Here is a 22964-nt window from a genome sequence, read left to right as displayed (position 1 = left end):
ATAAGATAATATAAGATAAAAATTCATGTGTTAGCTCATGTCACCAGAGAGAGTTGAATCCTGACGGGAGAGCATGTCCACTGGAGAGAATTGAATCCTGACGGGAGAACATAATTAGCATGCGCACCTCACCACTCAATTGCACATACCTAAAAACATATTTTAGGGCTTATAGGTCTGCTAATTTATAGTCATCAAAAAAGCCTTGGAAATTTTGCATGGAAGAATATGAATCACAAACGTTCGAACTAAAGATGAGCAACAATTTCACAAATCGTTGGAAAGAAATTGAAGGATTTGACCTCCCATATAAAATTGAAAACAAATATACAATTACAATACATAACGAACCAACCACTGAACCGGTGGTGCTCCTCTGTAAGATACAATGTTCATGCAATTGATTGATTCGATCCCAATCACCAACCAGTAAAGGCTACAACATTCATTTTTCATTACTGTATCATCTACTTACAACATGTATCGTTGGTGAAAACGGATAATCACATCCCATATGCACTTTGAAATACAAGAGTTGCAGCTACAACAACTCGTTACAAAGCAGACTTAGGAACCAAGTAGCTTCTTCCATCTTGCATAACCCAGAATGAGCAGGAAAAGCAAAATACAAGCGCATGTAACACTGCCGACAAATAGCCCAAATATCCCATTCATATTGTACAGAATACACTGAATGTTCATACCGAAGATCCCACAAATCAATGTTTCTGTAGCTATAGCAAACGACGCAATCGTGAGTGTCAACTGCAGTTGAATCAGTTCATTTCGCTGGTTGTCAAGTTGAATGTTAACATAATCTTCTGTATCGTCAATATATTCACGAACCTGCAAATAAAATCGAGCTTAGAGAAACAAATTTAAAAAAAAAAAAAAATTGCTCTTGGTTACAATCCACCATTAAATTTTACTTACATGACACCAATGATCCTATTAGTTGAATATTCGACCGTAGAAACTCTAACTTGCATTGGGTAAATTATAAATAATTTCTTAAATAGCTAAGCAATCTGAAACCAAATCAAATTTTCCTCATCCGGCAACAAAGCATGCTTCTTTGAGTTACATAAAGATTGGCCACTAACTTTGGTCCCACAGTGCGAACATAGAATTCAGTTCAACGATTAGGCAAAATTTCGGCAAAATATATGGAGAAAAAGGAGGAATACGATAACATTTGTCCATCCTTTAGCCAATCATGAATATACTAACCGACAAGATCTTGTTACGCGTTCCATCCAGCTGCATAAAATAAGCCTCAAGCATCATCTCCAAATCCTCTACATCGTTCTCAAAAGTGATGTTGCTGTTCGCTAGACTTCCACTCCGGATAGAAGCTAGCCGAGGAAACTGAGGAGCAGCATGGACAATGTTAGTTGACTCTGCCTCTCCCAACAAAGCTTCATATTGCTGATTTTGGATCAACTTCCTCGTCAAATACAGATGTGCCATGTCTTCATTGTCATCCAACAAATGTTCAATTTCATCTCTCACCTGATATAAGACGAACAATGTGGTAAAGGAGATGCCATGTACAGATAAACAGATAGCACAAACTCTGCTTCCTCGAACAAAAACATAGTTGACTGTGTATCATGTATTACATGCAACACAAGAGAGGATGCCACTAAGATGTACTTTGATGATTTAAGAAATTGAATATCTGAAAAAGAAATTTAAGGAATGAGGGATCATCAATTTTGTTCCTTTCCCGCTCCCTTGTATCTATGGGGCACCTCTTTGGTGCCTGGTATTCCAATTTTCATTTGACAAAAAAGGTTAATAACGAATGACAAAGGAAACCATCCAAGTGATGAAGAAAACAAGTTAAGAACTATGACTACAATTGACATCTGCAATCAAATTGATATGGAGTGGCATACTAGTTCACATAAAGTTAGTCTAAAATCTCTTCCATCATTTTACACAACACCCCACCAAGTTCTTGACCACCAATATCAGGGATCCCTTTCTTTCCATTCCGAAACCTTTACCATCATTAAGAGGCGATAAGAGCTCCAACTTTAACAACAATTACTGAACACCAAAATAGAGGCATACTCATTAAGAGCAGTGATCATCAGTACCTTTTGCACACGAGCAAGTAGACGGGTAAGATTGCTTTTCAAACTCCGCACATGCTCAAGATTCTTTGTGCTAACATTCTTGGCCAGTTCATCCAAAACAGGGTACGCATCTCTCTCAAGTTCTGCCACATTCGAATCCAAAAACATACAGACAACCTCTAACGCGATCTCAAGAACCTGAAACTCAAATGGAAGCTCACTTTGCAAATTTTCAACAGCTTCTGGAACAGGTAACCGTCCATAGTTTGAAACGTGCAAATCATCATGTTGTGCATCTGCAGGAGATGCTCCTTGGATGTTAGTTGGGCTTTTCAGAGGAAGTTGTTGCCTTAGCTGATCCACAAATGGAAGAACCTCATGCCGTAAAGGATCAAGCAAAAGGATTTCTTCAGCAGTGACTATAGCTTTTATAAACTCCAAATTGACAACCATGGCTTTCTCCCTAGCTGCAACAGGAAAATAAATTTTACTCCCTCCTTCTCATCATAGCTACATGCAGTGTCTTAGAGCAAACATAACTGTAGAAGCAAAAGTAAAAAACCAGAGGCTACTCCAAGAAGAGCACTATCAATATTACACCTCTTGCTTCTAGGATAGTTTGACAAACACGGAATGGAATTTAAAAAGAAAAAATTAATAACACAATAAGTCAGTTGTCCGAACCTTTTGATTTAGTAGACCACAAACTAGTTAATAGTCAGCTCTAAGAGATTAACATCTGCATATTGGCATCAGATACCAGGACTAAACATCCATATCAGATGGTTCTACCAACTCTCCTCTCAAATTGAGTTTATGAGGAACACACATGTTTAGAATTAACCAAGTCTATAAAATAGTGGTGGGGGGAGGAAACAAACAGGGATAGCTACATGCTTGAGGATGACACTCTCACATGACAAACAGCACCAAGTCCCCAGAAAAATCAAACCTCATCTGCAGCCTCAATCTTCCTCCCTTATTCTTTCCCTCACATTGGTGGTGCCAGCACCAGCAATAACTCCAACCAGTAATGCTAGCAGAGGAGAAAAAATAGTAGGCAGCATGGTAGCTCCAACTTCTCCCTGTAGCAGCACCCACTAGCAGCACCAGCAGCAAAAGAATAAGGTTCTTTGCTGATTACCTCGTGACCTCTCCTCTGCTTCTCTCTAATTGGTTTATTTGTCTTCATTTATTTCCATTTGGTTCTTCTCTCTTTACATGTTTATGTATGTCTTAATTTTTCAGGAGGCCGTGGAGGAAGGGTCTCATGTGGAGGATGAAGCGTTATCCACCACCTTCTTGTTTTGCTAGCCGCACAAGAAGAATTCTCCATCAAATTAGATTTTCTACCCCTAATTTTTCCAAAACAAAAATCATTAAGAGAAGCTCTTTTAACATGGACAAGAAGGGGGTGACACCCAACTAGAGAACTATTGACGAAAGATGGCATCAATAATTGAGCTCTAATAAACAATACCACCACATCGATGACAAAACAAGTTTAACCAACTTTTCTTTACAGAAAGAGGATACTGTAGCATTACGTCTCAACAAAAAATGTATGATGGGAAAATTCATTATAGAACCTCATTGCATAGCTATTAATGAGCCATGACATAAATAAACACTCTCATTGTAGTGGCATTATCTATGACTAGTCATCTCCTATCAAATCCCATACTTCTTTCATTGGAAAAAAAGCTTGAACTTTCACATAAAGGCAATCCTTAACATAAAGAAGTAACAAAATTTTCTCGAGAAAAATCAAATATTGTCAGTAGTTCCATCGTGAGTGATGACGTGAGCAAGCCATGGCAGAACACCCTAGGAGGGCAATTTGCTTTGACAAAACGAAGTTCTAACCATCCAATGAAAAAAGAATTCTAGAATTTGTGTTTGAAAATTTTTACCAAGAATATTAGAGGAGTCAGAGAAAATAGGACCGAGAATCCTCAAATCCCTAGCGGGGATAGCCACACGCTTGATGATGGCACTCTTGTCGCATTCAACCAACTCAGAATTTCCAAACCGATCGAACCTAATCCACAGCCTTGCCCCTACAGCCTTCTTCTTCCCCTTGGCCATCGGTTGCGGTGCAGTCGACAGGGACGATTCTGCGACCATGGGAGGAGGTATCGATGTCGGAGATGGAAGATCCCCGGCCTTCTTACGGCGGCGGAGAACACTGTTTCCTCCGCAGATCGAGAAGCGTCCCTTCCCCATTTCTCTCAGAAAGATTGTTGCTTTGTGAAGTGGGGGACGAAGTCTTCTTCCTCTCCTCCTCCTTGAGCTTCTTCTGCCATGATAATAAACTTTAAGGGCTCCAAAGACGTCATAAACCAAAATTCCCGGAATATTTTTTAAGACTCTCTTTATTAATCTTTTTTTAAACGGAGAGAGGGGAATATAAATAGTACTAGAGTATGTGTGGTTGGTTTATATGTATATACTTGTGTGAGGGTTTCTAGGGTGTGGGACCCTGCACTTTATTTAAAGAAATAAAGTACGGGATCCATCTAATACCATTTACGCGAAGTTTCCATTTTGTATGGGGGTCACACTTATACATAATGAATGAGGTTAAATGGGTCTAAAATGAGGGATCTCTCACTTGAGAATTTTTATATACTTGTGACTTTAAATAAATAACTAAAATGAGGACTTATTTTTCTCCATTGATTTGAAACAATGAGATCCAAAATAGTAAACCCACTCATCCACATGGGAGATATGTGTATACTGCAAAAAACTACGAAGTTATAATAACACCACTTGAATTTATGTTTTTTTTTTTCTTATCAAACCCTTTCATCCATTCCTCATTGAATTGAAGATACTAACGAAGTATACTTGAACCACTAGTTGAGTGGTAAGATGGTGTGTATATCACCCTGATGATTAGGGTTTTAATCTCCTTCCTTAGTTCAAAAAAAAAGAGAAGATACTAACGAAATCCACTTGAGATACGTGAGAGACCTCAAAACGACTCCACTTTGGTTGGATGCCGTTAGAAACCCTATTCCATTCCTTCCCCAAAATCTCGAACAAAACTTGATTTTCATACGAAGGTTTAGCCACAAAGATCGCGAAGGGGAGACTCAATGTGGATGTTTGGCAGTGCGTTCGTACTGCGTTCAGTTGCACCGCACCTCACAGCATCACAGTTTTTTGTGACACGCCAAACAGCTTTTGCGTTCCAACTCACCTCACAGCACCGCACAACACCTTATCGCAGTTGACAGCACTCCCAAACAGGCCCAATATTGATCAAGGAAGAAGCTAGGTTGCGTTACCGTTAGCCGGATCTCTATATATGTGTTTTATGCTAATCCCTCCCTTCGTTTGACAACTTTCTTGGCACATTTTTCATTTCATTGTTTGACATCTTATATTGGTGCAGTGTTTTAATGGCTATAAAATTCAGAGAACAAACACTTTGTGTTTTGCATTAATGGAGTATTTGTCTTCATATAGCATTCATTAGGCAGCAAATCAATTAATAGTTTAAGATAATTATTGTGGTGTCGGTATAATGTCTTCTTTATTATACATATCAACCTTAAATGAGCCAAACCTGAGCCTTTACGTTAAATATGTGACCTTTAGGTTGCACTCTTGTAACTCTACTACAAGTCTACATGTTTGCCTATAATAGAATAAACCCAATACAAGGAATTCCCATCACTGTAAGATCTTGGGATTGGAAATATAATGAATCTAACAATGCAAGATTGCAGAAACCACAAAAATCATCTTCACAGTTTGGATCAGTGATTTATAGTACTTGGCTATAGCTGAAGAAGAAAATAACTAGTTGTACGATTTAATGTTCGTGGTTGACAGATTGAAGAGTGTTTGCATATAGGCCTTGAAAGAACATATAGCATACCAGCAACCCCACAAATGGCTTCTGTTTAAAGCTTGCTCGAAGGGACCCCAACTGGTGAATCTCTTGATCTCTTTTCCACCACTCGAGATAGCTGCCTCACTGCTTCTTTCGGCATATGGCGAGGGCGGCTTAGCCAAAGACCTCCATCAACAATAAGAGTCATCCCGTTGACAAATTTTCCTTCAAAATTCACGTCAAGAAGTAAATATCTCTATCAGGGAAGAAAATTGGCAAGGATAAGAGCACTAAACCCATTCCAGATTTGGAGCCGCCCCATTGAAATGCAAGTATTCAGACTTATCTTGTCAATCCCCATAGACATCAAGAAATACTTTTCCATTAAATTTTAATCATTGGAGTACAAGGCATTGCTATAAACACTAATATTGGCAAAAAAATATATACTTATAAAAAACTCAAAAGCATAATGATACGGAAACAAGCCAAATAAAGAATCAAACTTTTGCTTCTCGACTTTTTGAAGAGCTCAAGTTATAAAGAGCCTTGAAGATTAGATTGATAGTTAGAACTTGAGATAGAAAAGAAGAAATCAGCGAAAACAGGGAAGAATTTGAAAGAGAAACACCTTTACTAATGAAAACAACCAGAATAATAAGCAACTTAATGTAATATATAATTATGACTCAAACTTATCTTGGAGAAGACTATAAGTTCCAGAATAATCCATGACTTTAAAATCCATTGATTTTTGAATTTTCAAGTTCTTTTTATCTTTACCAGCAGGTGTAGCTCCTCTGATACATCAATACTCATCTTCGAAGACTAAGATCTTAACCACTAAACAATGCACAGGATCCGTTATTCTATTTCCTAAGGGTGTTCCTTTGAGCCATTTGCCTTTTGTCTCTGCACCTATGCTGAATCACTTATGCATTATAAGGAATTTATCATGCTGGAATTATGTGCCTCTCGAAGTTGAGTTGTCGTAGGAAGAGTGCATCAAAGGGACACTTGAAGTTATGTTCATGTTTTCTAAAGAACACAAAATGAAAGATAGGATAATGTTTGTGAAGGAGATGGAGAGAAAAATACTTTTTTGCTCATTTATTTTGAACGTGGACAAAAAGGATCTATTGGCAAAATTGACGGGGCATCCTTGCCAAAATTGGAATCTGGGGGATCTTTATGTTTGAGGGTCAAAAAGCAAGGGATCTAGCTACGATTTAACCTTTCCTTTTAGCATATGCTGATCACAGGTCCAAGCTAGATTTAGTTGTCGATTATCCCCAGAAATTTTGTGAGATTTTAGTTTTGGGAGTCTTTTCTGTTGTGGAATATTACTGACATATAATATGTGTGTGGGTCTCTAACACTCATGAAGTGGCAGCACAAGATATGCCGCTAGATGTGAACAAACATGAATTATCATCATCTTGAAATACCCATAAAGAAGGAAGCCTTTAGTATTTAGGATTTTAGTTTATTCTTATTAAACTAGGAAGTCTTCCTTCGTCACCTTACCCCCTATGAATTCGGTGCCTAATTTTTGGAGTTAGTCCCTCTATCAAAAGGTACAATAGAGGGATCTTATTAGGAATTTCTTATGCAAGTATTAGGCTTTCAATATGTGTCACAAAGTCTTTCCATTGTAGCCCTTCGAATAATGTAGGTTTCTTTACCATAAATGTAAACACACCGTCACACAAGCAAAACTACAAGTGTCTATTCTTCAGATTGTTTCTTGCATTTAGTCTTTCACAGTTACGAATATCCAATATCAATATAACTTAAAAAACTCAACATCAAATAACAAAAATAACAAAGAAAATGAAAAGGGAAGGAAGAAAGAAAGAAAGAACGGTGCCACTAACCAGCATCTGATCCAAGGTAGAGAGCAGCCATAGCAATATCCCACTTCTCCCCTACTTTATACAAAGGCATGTAGTCTCTAGACTTGTTAGTAATCTCCTGAGGTGCAAGTTTATCCATGCCGGTAGTGTCACCAATGGGGCCTGGAGAAATTCCATTAACTCTGATATCATAGTCTGTTCCCCATTCCAGTGCCAAATTCCTACCAAGGGCATCAATAGCCGCCTGGTTGAAAGAAAATTATCAGAAAGCAAAACTTAAAAGTATCTAGCAACTAACGACCAATTGACAAACCTTTGCTGCTGATACATGTATTTGGTACCATGATGCTGTATAATGCAAAGTAGCACTAATGTTCAAAATCATCCCACCACCAGCTGAGCTTCTTCCAAGCCCTCCTTTCTTGAGATACTTGAATGCTTCATGACACATCGTAAATGTGCCAACAGCATCAATCTCCATCACTGCAGAGAGTAATTAAGAAAATTTGCAACTAGGTTAGAACATCAAACAGTCTACATTTGATGATTGTATTTAGTCAGTCAGTCAAAAACATTCAAAAAAATTGTGAGGCAAAAAGTACATTTTTTTTGGAGAAGCAATAACATTCAAAAAGTTACATGCCAAATACAGTGAAATGAAGCTGACTGGTTCCAAAACAAGGCAATCATCATCTTTTCTAACAATTCATTATCAAAAAGGTATTCACATATGATTTAATTGTTGTGAGTGTATCAGATAAGGTATGATTAACTAATACTTTCCACTATCTGATATTGAGTGAGACTACAAAACCTGTTCGAAATCCATTAGGTGACAGATCTTCTGCCGATGAAAGAAAATTGCCAGCTGCAGAGTTCACAAGAATATCAATTCTACCAAAATGTTTGAAAGTTGATTCGAGGACTCTTTCTGCATCTTCCTTCTTGCGGACATCACCCTCAAAACCAACCGCCTGCAAATAGAACAGCAAAGATGACCAAGTGTGAGATATAATCAATTTTCTTCATCCATCAGTTAAACCATTAATGGAAACTCATATTACCACATAATGTGCTGGTAGCACATATGATTGATCAACAAAATTTGGCTTATTGCATAGAACAAAGCGTATCCAGTTAAACCGTATAAGTTGTTAGCTTTATAGGTTAATTCAAACCCAGATCACAGTTTGAGAAACAAAATTAATGCCATCACTGTATATGAAAACCAAATCATAGTTAACCATTGACCTCAGATGCAAAAAATACATTCCCCTCAGTGCTGCCAATTTCATGTAAATAATAAACTATAAGAATCTTAGAGTTTTCAGCCACTTTCATTGATCCATATCATATTGGTCCAGAATAAAATTCTCACAGATTCCTCCATTTCACCAACAATGCAACATCAATAATTTATTAACAATGTTTATTGAAAAAACTGAATCCCGGCAACAAAATATGATCCTGACAAATGTATCTATATAAAGTGAAATGAAGTCAAAGCTCAGTTTGGATCTTATTTTATTTAACTTTCTTGGCAACCAATCCTACTCGACCACACTTGATACCCCACCAACCAAAAAAGAATAGGGAGTAAGTAAACCCAGGTAAGAACCACTTTCCGAAGCAGGCAACAAGTAAGAGAACTTAAGAAAAGTGAATTAAGGGGGAAGAAAAGAAAAACCCAAACGAACAAACGATATGTTGAACAGAGCAAGGAAAGACAGAGAATTGCAAATCAAAGAAACAGAATTCTGACCGGAATTCCAATAGATTGGAGATATGAGACAGCGGAATCAAGCACTTGCTTGCGACGACCCATGATTGCGATGGAAGCTCCATGTTTGCCAAACTGTGTGGATATCTCAAACCCGATTCCAGACCCACCTCCAGTGATCACAGCTACCTTTCCCTTCAATATGTCTCCTCTGAATGGCGACTCCATCTCTCTCTCTGTTTCTCGGAATGATCTCTGTGTCAATGTCTGAATTTGGTTCTGTCGTCAAAAACTCATAATAATATGCTCTCCGAAGATTCGTCTAATCGTCTTTTTCCCTTCTTGCCACACCGACCACACACGTAAAATATGCGAATTAATACTTTGTTTGGGGTATTTTTGTCATTATAAATCCCAAAAGTAATTTAGGGTTTTTTTTGGAAGATTAAAAGACATGATTGCATTAATAAGAAACTAATACAGAATATCACATCTCGTGATAATTTTTTATACCCTAAATGAGACTCATCAAAGACAAGACCCATAAAAAAAACGAAACAAAAACTAAAATCAATAGGTACCAACGAAATGACGGACACCAAAGGTACAACACTAGATAGAACACCCGACTCTAAAATAAAAACAAAAACATAATACAAAATAAAAGAGTTATTGTCTTCACACTGAGGTAGGATTGAAAACAACAAAACTTGCATCTACATAACTAGATCTATTTCAAAACCGCATCCAAGACAGATATGACAATTTGAAGCATCATCAAAGCACATATGGAAATAGAAGCAGATCCAAGTATAGATCGCAAAAGATCGACCATCATCATCATCATCATCATCTTTTTCATTATCGCATTGATATTAGCATTCGACAAATCCTGCAGAGAACTCAAATAATTTTACAAGCATATTAAGACTGTCCCCGATGAAAAAAGAAAAAAGTAATTTAACGTTGGGTACACTTTTTTGCACATACATTTTTGAAATATGTTCATTTTTGCACCTATATATTTATTTTTCCTCAATACAATAAATTCACAATAAATTCATTCAAGTATGTATGCAAATCTCTCTATTTGCAAATTCTTAGAAGTATATAAAAAGCTATTAATCATACAACATATAAAAATAAAAAAACCTCACTTTTTTTTCTTTCCTAAGCTCTACCCTATTAATTAATTTATTCTCTCGATCAACAACCGACAATGAATAAAAATGCGAACTCATACATCTATTAACACAGACTCATGCACCAAACGGTTGAGAAACTCTCAGTTAATCATGTGATTACTACAATAATTCAAAATTCCTTATAAAACCCTTCCAGTCATTGTTAAAGAAAGGCAAACTTAACTATGGCAAGTTGGCAACCAACATCCTTTTGATCTACCATAAAAAGCTAAAAGAAAAGGGATGGGAGGAAAAAGGCTACAATCAATTATCACAAACACAATCAAAGCAAAACACAAACCCATAGATGATACAGCTGCTTTACATTTCACTTCGCGGAACCCCTTTGTACAAACGCCGGCTGACACACTACATCTACCACACTGAGATTCATCTCAGACCATCAGATGCTTTCCTAAGCAATTGCAACCTTCTGTGGTACTTCAAACTCACGAGTCACTTTGCTGTTGTTGAGATTGATGTTGCTGTGGTTGAGTCTGTGACCACGACATGAAAGCAACTGGTGGTCGAGGCTGTGGGGATGAATATAGTGATGCTTGATCAATTGGCTTCCCCATGATCATCACTGGTGGTGTAACCGGATGCTGTAGCGGGACATAGTAATAGGGCATATGATCAGCAGGAGAACCCACCCCAGGAATAGTAGATTTGGTGATGCCAAGTCCCTCTTCCTTCAACTCATCCCGAGGAATAATATCCACCAAGAAATCAAAGACCTCGGTCCTTGAAATGGCGGCAGCAATGTCATTCTTCTGCAGTGTTCTTCTTTTGTTCTCCTCTGTGTGGAGCCAAGAGCGCAAAGTTAGCTCCAAGATGAGCATTTCACATGCCTTTGCAAATATGACGGGGGCCTCGGCTGAGATCATCCGGACATCTTCATCAGCTTTCATAATTTTTTTAATCCGAGCAAGCGGGAGGCTATGATTCTTGAAATCAGTTGTTTGTTCGATCTCCTGCATTTGGTGGACCCAGAAAATCTGAAGTTGCTGCTGGTGGTGGTGAAATTGTTGTGCTTGCTGGTATGCAAGTTGGTGAGGGGAATTGGAGAATGTAGTGGGAGCCTGTGTTGGGGGAGGGACAGCTACTGGTGGTGTGCCAGAAGCAACTGTGGGGGCAGTTTGGTAGGTAGGAGTAGCATAGGCCATCTGACCAGTACCAGCTACACTACCCATTGCCTGATGCTGCTGCTGTTGTTCCCGTTGTTGGCGCTGTGTTTGTTCCGAATGATCCATGGCTACGTCTATGAGTTTATTTCGCCCTTACTCTAAGTAGAAACATCCTCTCATGACAATACTGTAACCCATAGAAAACGAAGACTACAAGATCAGAGGAAAATATTGGCCTGAATTTAAAGCTACATCATACGGTAAAAAGCAAACAATTTAATAACGGTAAGCATAGGTTGCAAAATAGTGCCATTGCTTCACACTGTTATACCAAGAATGATCAGTGATCTGATTACACAGCTTCTAATCAATATCCTCACATTTTGCTGAAGAAATGAATAAATGAATGCAGAGAGAAAAATAATCATCTTACAAGAAAACTTAGTTCTTTTCAAGTCATAAATTTATAGATTACATCTGACCTAAGAAAATTAATGTTTTCCATATTTGCTACTATGCTTTTGATAATATCTATATTAAAATGATAAAAACTTGCAAATCAGCACTTCACAGAAAATTCAACTCTTTTAGCAATGCAAAATTCTAGAAACAAATTGCAAGCTCAAGAGTATCCCACAATTAAGCATATAAAGATATCCATTTACCTTAATCAAACATCAAAACAGTACCAATCATAAAGGAGGGGGGGGGAGCAGAATCACGCATGTAAAGATTACAAAATCACTAACATTACTTATCCAAAAAATCCCGATTCCCATTACCGTATCCCATAGCAAACCAATGAAAATATCAAAATCGAACATAAAGATCTCATCTTTCTAGCAGAAATTATAAGTTGAAAATACCCAATTGAAATTATTCAAAAATATTCATTAAAACTAACTTCTTTTATATCTTCTCTTCACTCTACTTTCCTCACCAACCAAACTGAGGCCAAATTAGAACATAACTGTCTTAAGGTCTAAAAAAAGCAAACGAACAAACAAACTGCATAAGTATAATTCAGAGAGAAAAAAAATATATTCACCCATGAAAAGCTCCACGAGAATCGTGTTGGAATAGCACTTCAGCTGCATAGAATCCCTAGGAGAGAGAACGACAACGTTGTTTGTTGTTGGGGGGGGAGAAAGTGAAGGATGAAAAGGGCGGGGACAGAGAAGCATTTTGAAACGAAGGAAAAATTTCTGGTCGGATCTGTGGTTCGCCACGTGTCAATCAGTAAGAGTTTTGACTAAAGTGTTGAACGAATTCAACACGTGTCTAATCGCCAGTGGAATATTGCATCAGAGTGGTTCTCACGCAAGCGACTGTGAGGTAAGAGAAGAGAAAATGACAGACCACCCGAGAAAGGCGTAATTTTTGAAGAAGTTTGGGGGTGTTTTCGGGATTCAGACGGTGTTATTTTCGCTGGCTGGTTGGGACACGTGGACAATGCTTCTAGATCTAGTAATGACTCAGATCGTGACGTCAGAGAAGTGTGTGTTTCTTTGTAGACTCAACCCGGCCAATGATTACTACACCCTAGAGAAGCTGATCATGGGCCGGAAGGCCCAATAGGTAAGCCTAGCCCACTTGACCCAATGCTACAGTCCTCAAAAATTGTTCCTCATTCTAACCTCAATTCATGTGGCACATGAGATACCGATTGTGAGTGTTAAGAAATATGATAATTTTCTAGTTATTATATATATTTCATAAATATATATTTAGTAATGTATTAAGTTGATTCCATTCAACTCCAATCCGAAACGATTAAACTTTTGAACTATGAATCAGTAAATTTTCCGATTCGATGATCGGTCCAGTTTTACAACCTTGCCGAAGGGTATCATTCCAATTTTATGGTAGATAATAATCTGTCATAGAAGAATAATCTCTACTCCCTCTTAGTTTTACTTAGAATAATGTGATCATTCATCATAGAAGAATCTATACATGTATACACAAATTACACAACAAATTAGAGGCACATAAACCCCATATATATATATTAATAAAAGGCCTAGGCCACCTCTTTATGTCTCATTGCTTGTTGGCCGTCCAAAGGGAGAATCACTTGGTGACAAACAAATTTATACCCAACGAACAATTTTGGTGCGTTTTCATTATTTGTCTTTTTAGGGCGGCATTTTTAATCAAATTCGTAATCATTGTAAAAGTGAAAAAGGGTTTGTCTCACACCATCCCTACCAATATAATGTCCCTTTCACTTGGCCTTCACCTAATTTCCATCTTATTCCATGTCCCCCCAATATTATTGCCTTCTAGTCTTTTCCTTCTTGTTGATTCTACTTGTGTGAACTTTAGACTTTTGTTGGTGGAATTGGTGAAAAAAATTGTGTATCTATGGGAAGTCCTATTATCTCCAAACACCAAGTAAATTGCAAAAAAAAAAAATATAATTGAAGAACTAAATTGGATTTTCCCATTAGAAACTTCAATTCCTGACCAAAGAATTTGTTAAAAATTGCAAATATACTTAGCTCTATGTAAAAATTTGTAATATGGGGACGTATGTTTTTTTTGGATCACCGAAGAGCCATCCAACTCAGAATGTCCTTCGGACATCTGAGATCTCAGATCACTAGAACAGTTTGCACTATGCTGACAACATGTCCAAGAGATGAAAATGGGTCAAAACCCATAATATCATGAAAACCTCAAGGAATGCAAATGAAAATGGGGCTCCTAATCCTTATTCAAAGGGAGCCAAAAGCTCACGAGACCATAAAAATCTCAAGAAAATACGTCCAATTGGTTCAAACTCTCGACTTTAGCGGCATGCATCCGTCCTAAGCCTAGATTTCTATATAAATTAGGTAAATTACAGGATGTTAACATGGTTAAAGAAATAAATTTGGACGTCCCAACTCTAAAGTTTTATTCCCTGCCAAAGAAGGTATTATTTATTACATGTGGTGTTAAAAAAAATTAACAACAAAGCTTTGTAGTTATTTAGATTTTTACCAAATATGCTTTGTCTAGTCTTGAAGGTTCAATGTCTATGCTAGGGTTGGCATTGCTTGATCCCTTCCTAGGATACTTAACCTTGACAGCTAATATTGTAGGATCATCCTTTATATCATAAATCAATGACAAAAATGTGGAATTTATTACCGAAAGAATATTCTTGTTTTAAAATAATTAATTGATTGAAGGAATATATATATATATATATTTTACACTATGTGACTAATAAGACTCCAAACTCTCATCATTTTTACTCCAAGAAACCCAACTCCAAACCCGTCTTTAATTCCTCAAAGAAACATCAATGGAAGCTATGAATTGGTGGCTCTCCTTCCCCTTGCATGACAGTCTCAACCAAGACCTTGCCATTAGAAGGTTTTGTCCGGAAAGAGTTGAGCAAGAACATGGAAGTGATGAGTCACTCATGGAGGAGGCTATGATCAATGATTTTGAGTTGTTTTCTCCTTCTCCTCATACTTCGAGCAATCATCACTTAGCCACTTCTGAGGTGGATGAATTGATTGACAGCTTCATCAACATCGATGATGATCGAAACGACGATAACAAGTCCCCGGACGAGCACCAAGATTTCAATCAAGATGACATGGAGATGGAAGTTTTTTCAATGTTGGAAGGAGATGATGAGTTATTAATGGAGATGAGAGGCTCTAGTGAAGAAGATCTTGCTGGCAGCACTGAAATTTTGCCTCCTAGTGTAAATATAGAACAAGTGAGTAGTACTCATGGTGTGGATCAAGGGCTCCATCTGGTGCACTTGTTGTTGGCTTGTGCTGAGGCTGTCGGTTGCAGAGATACCCAACTTGCAGACTCCATTTTAGGCCAAGTTTGTGCATCTTCAAGTCCCTGGGGAGATTCATTGCAGCGCGTAGCGTATTGCTTTGCAACCGGGTTAAAATCGAGGCTATCCCTTCTTCAAAATGTCAATCCAAATGGGTTATTCACAAATGGTGGAATGGATGTGTCTTTGATCACTAGAGAGGAGAAAATGGAAGCATTTCAGCTTGTTTATCAAACAACTCCTTATGTTGCTTTTGGGTTCATGGCAGCAAATGAAGCTATATCTCAAGCTGCTCAAGGTAAGGACTCATTGCATATAATTGATCTAGGAATGGAGCACGCACTTCAATGGCCTTCCCTTATAAGGACACTGGCTTCAAGGCCAGAAGGTCCCCCGAAAATCCGGATCACGGGACTGATCATGGAACAGAATTTATCAGAACTCGGAGCAAGCATGAAAGGCCTAATCGAGGATGCTAAATCACAAGGTGTCTCTCTAGAGTTCGACATGGTATCAGAGCCCTTAACTCCATCACTTTTAACCAGAGAAAAGTTAAATTTGAGAGAAGGGGAGGCATTATTTGTGAATGGTATTATGCACTTGCATAAGTATGTGAAAGAGAGTAGAGGCTCTCTTAAGGTTATTCTCCAGGCAATCAAGAAATTAGGGCCAACATTGCTTACAGTTGTGGAACAAGATGCAAACCACAATGGACCTTTCTTTCTTGGAAGATTTCTGGAGTCACTACACTATTACTCTGCGATTTTTGATTCGCTTGAGGCTAGTCTTCCACGAAATAGTCCACAGAGGTTGAAGATGGAGAGGATTCATTTCGCAGAGGAAATCCGCAACATTGTAGCTTATGAAGGTTCAGATAGGATTGAAAGGCATGAAAGAGCAGATCAATGGAGAAGGCAATTAGGGCGAGCCGGGTTTCATGTAATGGGATTGAAGTGTATGAGTCAAGCAAGGATGCTGCTATCTGTTTATGGTTGTGATGGGTATACTTTGTCTTTGGAGAAAGGTTGTCTCCTCCTTGGATGGAAAGATAGGCCTATAATGCTAGCTTCTGCTTGGCAAGTGAACAACATTAATCATTAGTTACATAGACTCTTCTTGTGATAAAAATCTTCATAGACTGGCTCATGGAAATCATTTTGATTGTCCAAGGATGTCTAAGGAAGTCCATTGGCACTGTTGTATTACATATTTGTAGCTTTACTACTTGTCAAATTCTTTATCAAACTTTGCTAGAAATCAATCAAAAGCACAATCTTCCTTCAAACAAATGGTACGTACTTGCATGAGCAGTAACCCTTCAGAATAATATCTTATAAATGATCACAATCTTTCAATCCTCAACCTCATATACAATCCAACAGAATTTATGTGATTTTGATTTCTATGAATAATTTATACAAGTAATTATCACGGATTTCGGGGAATTGACAAGGCGAAACTGATCACAAGTATAGCAAGCCAATTTGCCGGTAGAAACTCTGGCATCCTTCTCTTCTCCATTAGCCTGATTTGGGGTGTTTCTTTGGTGACTATATAAATAAATCAGCTTGAACCTTGTCATACACAAATCAAATGTAACTAGAATCCCCCAGTAGTAGATCAAGCATGTCTTGAGGAGTTAGAAGAGTTGTTCCATCAAGAAGCAACTCAATATCAGGTCTTTTGCTTTCAGATAATGCCTCAAGCACCTTGCATTCAAAAGAACATAATTGTCAGTTCTCCATATTTGTAAACTGTAACGGTGAATCACCAATAAAATATTTGCCAAAATCTTTGAATGAAAAAACTAAATAAACAGCATGTAAGAGTTCTTAATCAATTCACAGCTCAAGGCCATTGATCCAACCAGAATGACATTTTGATCAGCGAGAGTTGGCCTAGTCTGCAAAATTCGATTTGCAAAGTTTAGAACATAATTATTGAATAATGATCTATGTGAAAGTTCAAAGGGACCGAAATTTACTTGTCCGAGGCCAAATCTTCCAAATCAACTTTTAAAAAGTCGCCCCACGGTAGAGGAATGGTACTCCTACCCAGGTACGTCATACTTTCCCAACACCCTTGTAAGAAGCTTGTAAAGAAATCCTTTGCAATGAAGTTATCCTCTGCAGTCAATGACCCTTCTCTCAGTGGCAAATTCTTCCTTTTCAGAGCAGATAGCTTGTAAAGGGATTTGAAAAGAGTATCCACCCTATCACCCCGTACTTAAGATAGTGCTGGTGGTGTAGTATTAAGTACAATAGGAATAAATGGATAGATGCAGAAAAATAAGCCCTCGAGTCATCATTCCCCTGCGATAGAGGAGATGAAAACAAAAGCAGAGAAAATGAATATACGAAAGCTTTAAATCAAAATCACAGACGCCAATGAAGCACCTCAGAGATAGACGTAAATATCGTACAATGACGAACACCTTGACGTCTGCTTAGGAACCGTAAAATTTAATGATATGCATCACTCAGTAGACGAGATGTGATTACCAAAATATAACGAACCTCAGTTGCAATCCACCACCTGAGAAGAACATAGAAGACACTTCAAGTTCCAGACTTTAGTATGACAATGGGCATTACCATCTCAACAAAGTTAGCACACACTCAAAGGAAACTTCATGTCCCGGATTGCCTCCAACTATGGCTATGCCTTTTTTACCAGTCTTTACATAAGTAAAGAGATTCTACAAGTTACCCAAGTCTTTTTGGTTTATGAACAATTTAGACCAAGCTCTTCTGCATAGCTTTCATAAGTTCAAATCTTAATAAATTTAGCTCTTCGTAGCAATGTGTGGTAAGTAGCTTTATGTATCATTTCCTAAAAAAAAAAAATATAAGAAACCCATAAAAAAATCTCAGGCTTACTGCAACAAGAGAAGTCAGGTTCTCCAAGCTGCAAACAGCTCGTGCTCCAAGCTCCAGTAACAAGGGGAAACGCTCCAAAAAATTGGAAACTTTCAGTGCATCCAGCATCCAGGTAAAGAATGGAATCTTCAATGTGATTCGATATCTACTCAATCAAGAAAAATGAAGAAGAAATTGATGAATCACGCGTAAGCAATGAAGATGCAGTTCGAACTCGATCAATCAATATGAGAAACCACACTTACTTGGCTAATCGAATCGAGACAGACTCTGATCGCATCAACTGAAGGCTGAAGCCATGCTGCTTCAGAGAACAATCGAAACTGAAATTCTTGGTTTTGACATGAATGGCCAGCACAGGAAGCTCAACAATACGATGAAGGCCCATTTTAAGGATTTTTACAGAACCTCACGTCCACGGATCCACCCCTCTCAGACCTCTCCACTTTGGGCCTCTTTTGGGCTGTGTCACGGCCAGTAAGGCTGACATAATGTCATTTTAGCAATCATTAGACTCTTTTTTTTTAAAGAATATCATTGTTAATTTCACAAGGTTGAGAGAACCGCACCAATCTCGAGCTCACAATGTGCTACGATCTACAATCATTTTGAACTCACGGAAACACTCTTAGTTCACAAAACCCTCGAGCTCGCAAAGGTACTTTTGGTTCCAGCAACTTTTGTTCGATGTAAAAATATGCACGGCCCACACATCAACAGTTGGAGTCCAAGCTGTGACGTAGACAACAGTATAAAGTATAGATCGTGCTGAAAAATAAATATGTATTCATATGTTATGCACAAATTGTATTTGTGACCCTGGAGAATAATTAAGGAAAGTGTATAAATACCAATTAATCAATAAAATCATCTATGAAAATGGAAAGCTATTAATTGCATAAATCAATTAACATTATTAACTTTCCATATCTAGTTTGATACGATTCCTTGTACGTAAACAAAAAATGAAAAAAAAATATTAAAATGCATGGGATTATTATCTATATATAAATACAAACTTGCTGGTTCTCAACCTCACCAGAAACCCTAGCTCGCAAGAAACCATCAATAGTAATAACAAACCATGAAAACCATCACCCTCTACAGTTTGACTGTTCTGGTACTGATCATCTTGGTCTCGAAGAGCAATCGGGTATTAGCAATAGCAGGAGAAGATAAAAAATGTGGAGAAGCTTGTGGTCCGGTCTTCAAACGGGGTGATCCAGGGTCCTGTGATGATCGGGAATGTGCGGAGTGGTGTTTGAAGAAGCACCCATCAAAAGGTCTCCGTCCATGTCATGGAGTTGCAATAAAAGGAAGTGAAGGAGAATGCGACGAGGAGGGTGACTGCGGCTGCGTCTTCCTTTGCTAATTAAATTAATTAAATTGTGTTATCATCTATTAATTGGAGCATAATAATAAAATGATTTCGCATTATATTTCTCTCTCTCTCTATATATCTCTCTATATTAAAGTGCATGGGATTATTATATCTCTCCGATGTGTTGCAAGTATTTTTTTTCCGGTGACGAGTAACACACAGAAAGTACAGTCCATTGAATTTTTACGGATCACATGTAATACCTACGAACCCACATATAAGTAGCTTTGTGTATCATTTGGAAAAAAATAAAAGAAACCCATAGAAAATCTCAGGCTTACTGCATCAAGAGAAGTCATGTTCTCCAAGCTGCAGGCAGCTCGTGCTCCAAGCTCCAAGCTCCAGTAACAATGGAAAAGCTCCAACAAATTGGAAACTTTCAGTGCATCCTGCATCCAGGTAAAGAATGGAATCTTTAATTTGTGATTCGATATCTACTAAATCAAGAAAAATGAAGAAAAAATTGGTCCAGGGTTCTATTCTCACCAGGGGTTTGGGATTTGGGTAGTTTTCCATCCCCTGTGGTGGCTTTCATGCCCCTCGGGCATGGCTTAGCGTGTGTGTGACCTGTGGACATTTCAAAAAAAAATAAAAATAAATCAATATGAGAAACCATACTTACTTGGCTAATCGAATCGAGACAAACTTTGAAGACATGACAGCAACTGAAGCCAATGCTGCTTCAGAGAACAATCGAAACTGAAATTCTTTGTTTCAATGCGGGTCTGTCGAGAGCTTAAAAGTCATGCCACAACAAAGTTCGTCATCTTGAAATACTGGGAAGAAAAAGACCACCACCACCACTGTCTGATCACGAGTTTATCAGCATGACAGTATCGATGAAGGCCCAGCACAAGAAGCCCAACAATCCTATGAAGGCCCAATTCGCCAACCTCACGTCCACGGATCCACCTCTATTCGGACCTCCCCACTTTGAGCTCACTAAAAAAACTCTCGGTTCACAAAACCCTCGAGTTCGCAAAGATATATAAACATTGCTTAAAAAAAAATGTGTATTCATATTAAGGAAAGTATATAAATACCAATTAATCAGTAAAATTATCTATTAACATAAAATGGAAAGTTATTAATTGCATAAATCAACATTATTAACTTTCCATATTTAGTTTGATACGATTCCTTCTAATCAAAAAAAGAAAAATGTTAAAGTGCATGGGATAATAATTATGTTTATATAAACACACTTACTGGTTCTCAGCCTCACCAGATACCCAGCTAACCGTCGATAGTAATAGCAAACATGAAAACCATTACCCTTTACAGTTTGACAGTTCTTGTACTGATTATCTTGCTCTCCAAGGGCAATGGGGTATTAGCAGCAGCAGCAGGAGAAGAACATAAAAAAAAATGCGGAGAAGCTTGCTATGACACCAGACTGGGTATTCCGGGGTCTTGTGATGACCAGGAATGTTCGGAGTGGTGTTTGAAGAAGCACCCATCAAAAGGTCTCCGTCCATGTCCTGGGGTTGAAATAAAAGGAAGTGAAGGAGAATGCGACGAGGAGGGTAACTGCAACTGCGTCTTCCTTTGCTAAATTATATTGTGTTATCATCTATTAATTGGAGCATAATAATAAAATGATTTCGCATTATATATATATCTCTCGGATGTTGTTGCGCGCACTCGTATAAATTCTATGATCATGATCAAATCCGAGTGTCAGGGTTGGTCGATCTGGTGCACTATGCACCTGACTATCAACCGGTGAACCAAACAATTAAATTTGGGTTAATTATACATTATTATAGTACCGAAAGAGGGTTAATTATACTTTTAATTACCGAAAGATTGACTTCATTCACATTTAGTACCGAAAGATTTTTTGTTACAAAGTGGTCACCCATTGTTCCAAAATGAGATAATTAGGGGATTCGGTCAGAATTGGTACAATTTCGGGCAAGGCTTCCGCTGATGTGGGATTTAGTCGAATTTGATTGGTCAATATATTTTGAGGTGGAATTTTTTTTTTAAAAAAATGATGTGGCATTAAGTTAGCAATAAAATATGTAATATTTTTATCATTTTTAAATTGAAAATATCCCTTCTCTCTCCTTCCTCACGCTCCCTCATCCTCTCTGCCGTTGCAATTTGCCCTTCCTTTAAGCAGTTTCTTGGTAGCAGGTTGAAATCTTCACTTCCTGAGTAGTCATGTTTGGCCCCGGAAATAAAGTTTCAAACACACCAATGCCTCCATTTGTGAACCCATTGAGATCTGTAGCCACAAATTAAAGTCGTTGACATCAGCAGCCATGGTGAGATAAAGAGAAGATACACACTAGCTTTTTAGTTTTGATTTGCTTGACTTCTTGCTTCGCCACCATCCCATCCAATAAGAGAATATACATTCATTTGGATCTGCATAGAAGGATGGCGGTGGTTCATTTTCCTCTATCTTTCTATACATATGTATTTGCCTCAGATATATTTTGTATTTGTTGTGGTTTATTGTTCACAACACATAAATCGAATCTGACGGTGACGGAGGCGTGGATTTTGGGGCAGGGAGGAAGGCAGCGAGTTAGTAGCTGAAGGATGGTCGGAGCAATGCTCATGTTGACGGTAAGATAAAGAGGGGTTAACAGAGAAAGTAAAGTTAGAGAGAGATAGATGAGAGAAGGCTCCAAATCCCTAACCCCATGCCACATCAGCAACCATAAGCCACATCAACATTGACCCTGCCCATTACTGTAGTAATTCTAACCGAATCCCTTAATTGTCTCATTTTGGAACAATGGATGACCACTTTGTAACAAAAAATCTTTCGATGCTAAATGTGAACGAAGCCAATCTTTCGGTGATTAAAAGTATAATTAACCCACCGAAAGATAACGTTTCATTCGGGCAGATTTTATATAGTTCCGATCAAGTTTTCCACCGATGTGACATTTAATCAACAAATATTTATGTGACAACAAGCCCTTTCTTTGAAATGTGACTCGGGAATTTCAGCTAGGTTTTTGAAAAGAATATTAATAGAAAAATGACCCGTCTTTAAAAAAAACTTATTTACAACTCTACCTCTCCTCTCTCTCTCATTTATCTCTCTAAAATTTTATTCTCTCTTACCACCATAGT

The 22964-nt window shown here is 38.0% G+C and overlaps 4 protein-coding genes across 5 annotated transcripts; 1 reads left to right on the top strand and 3 right to left on the bottom strand.

The window, feature by feature from the left end:
- Positions 1–274: 274 nt before the first annotated feature.
- Positions 275–4453, bottom strand: LOC119988766 (magnesium transporter MRS2-4). The gene is made up of 4 exons (XM_038833923.1): positions 3998–4453; positions 2106–2551; positions 1231–1512; positions 275–846 (listed from the first exon to the last, which is right to left on the bottom strand). The coding sequence occupies exons 1-4, from the start codon at positions 4308–4310 to the stop codon at positions 568–570; spliced, it is 1320 nt and encodes a 439-aa protein (XP_038689851.1). The 5' UTR covers positions 4311–4453; the 3' UTR covers positions 275–567.
- A 1193-nt stretch (positions 4454–5646) lies between these two features.
- On the bottom strand, positions 5647–9862 carry LOC119987620 (peroxisomal 2,4-dienoyl-CoA reductase). Its single transcript, XM_038832525.1, has 5 exons — positions 9550–9862; positions 8602–8761; positions 8101–8270; positions 7809–8031; positions 5647–6156 (listed from the first exon to the last, which is right to left on the bottom strand). The coding sequence occupies exons 1-5, from the start codon at positions 9733–9735 to the stop codon at positions 6002–6004; spliced, it is 894 nt and encodes a 297-aa protein (XP_038688453.1). The 5' UTR covers positions 9736–9862; the 3' UTR covers positions 5647–6001.
- An 869-nt stretch (positions 9863–10731) lies between these two features.
- Positions 10732–12977, bottom strand: LOC119988723 (nuclear transcription factor Y subunit C-2-like). Of its 2 annotated transcripts, XM_038833874.1 has the most exons (3): positions 12867–12968; positions 12723–12788; positions 10732–12005 (listed from the first exon to the last, which is right to left on the bottom strand). In XM_038833874.1, the coding sequence occupies exon 3, from the start codon at positions 11942–11944 to the stop codon at positions 11141–11143; it is 804 nt and encodes a 267-aa protein (XP_038689802.1). In that variant the 5' UTR covers positions 11945–12005; positions 12723–12788; positions 12867–12968; the 3' UTR covers positions 10732–11140. The 2 variants fall into 2 exon arrangements, with proteins under 2 accessions (XP_038689802.1, XP_038689803.1); XM_038833875.1 differs by lacking the exon at positions 12723–12788 and having other exon boundaries at positions 12867–12977.
- Positions 12978–15078: 2101 nt separating this feature from the next.
- LOC119988615 (GRAS family protein RAD1-like) lies at positions 15079–17510 on the top strand. The gene has a single exon (XM_038833714.1). It carries the CDS (start codon positions 15114–15116, stop codon positions 16707–16709), a length of 1596 nt encoding a protein of 531 aa, XP_038689642.1. The 5' UTR covers positions 15079–15113; the 3' UTR covers positions 16710–17510.
- Positions 17511–22964: the final 5454 nt, after the last annotated feature.

The sequence above is a fragment of the Tripterygium wilfordii genome, chromosome 21 (genome assembly GCF_013401445.1).
Source record: "Tripterygium wilfordii isolate XIE 37 chromosome 21, ASM1340144v1, whole genome shotgun sequence".
NCBI classification, from domain to species: domain Eukaryota; kingdom Viridiplantae; phylum Streptophyta; class Magnoliopsida; order Celastrales; family Celastraceae; genus Tripterygium; species Tripterygium wilfordii.
The sequence above is the reverse complement of the archived record's forward strand: the minus strand, read 5'-3'. Positions and strand labels throughout refer to the sequence as shown.

Bases quoted from the DNA above. Each gene is read 5' to 3' on its own strand.
- LOC119988766 (XM_038833923.1), bottom strand. From the start codon at position 4,310: ATGGGGAAGGGACGCTTCTCGATCTGCGGAGGAAACAGTGTTCTCCGC. The intron at 1,513-2,105 runs GTACTGATGATC...GTCTTATATCAG, and splicing joins TACTTGCTCGTGTGCAAAAG to GTGAGAGATGAAATTGAACA. The intron at 847-1,230 runs GTTAGTATATTC...TTTTATTTGCAG, and splicing joins CGCGTAACAAGATCTTGTCG to GTTCGTGAATATATTGACGA.
- LOC119987620 (XM_038832525.1), bottom strand. From the start codon at position 9,735: ATGGAGTCGCCATTCAGAGGAGACATATTGAAGGGAAAGGTAGCTGTG. The intron at 8,762-9,549 runs GTCAGAATTCTG...TTCTATTTGCAG, and splicing joins TCCAATCTATTGGAATTCCG to GCGGTTGGTTTTGAGGGTGA. The intron at 6,157-7,808 runs GTTAGTGGCACC...TGAATTTTGAAG, and splicing joins CTACCTTGGATCAGATGCTG to GAAAATTTGTCAACGGGATG.
- LOC119988723 (XM_038833875.1), bottom strand. From the start codon at position 11,944: ATGGATCATTCGGAACAAACACAGCGCCAACAACGGGAACAACAGCAG.
- LOC119988615 (XM_038833714.1), top strand. From the start codon at position 15,114: ATGGAAGCTATGAATTGGTGGCTCTCCTTCCCCTTGCATGACAGTCTC.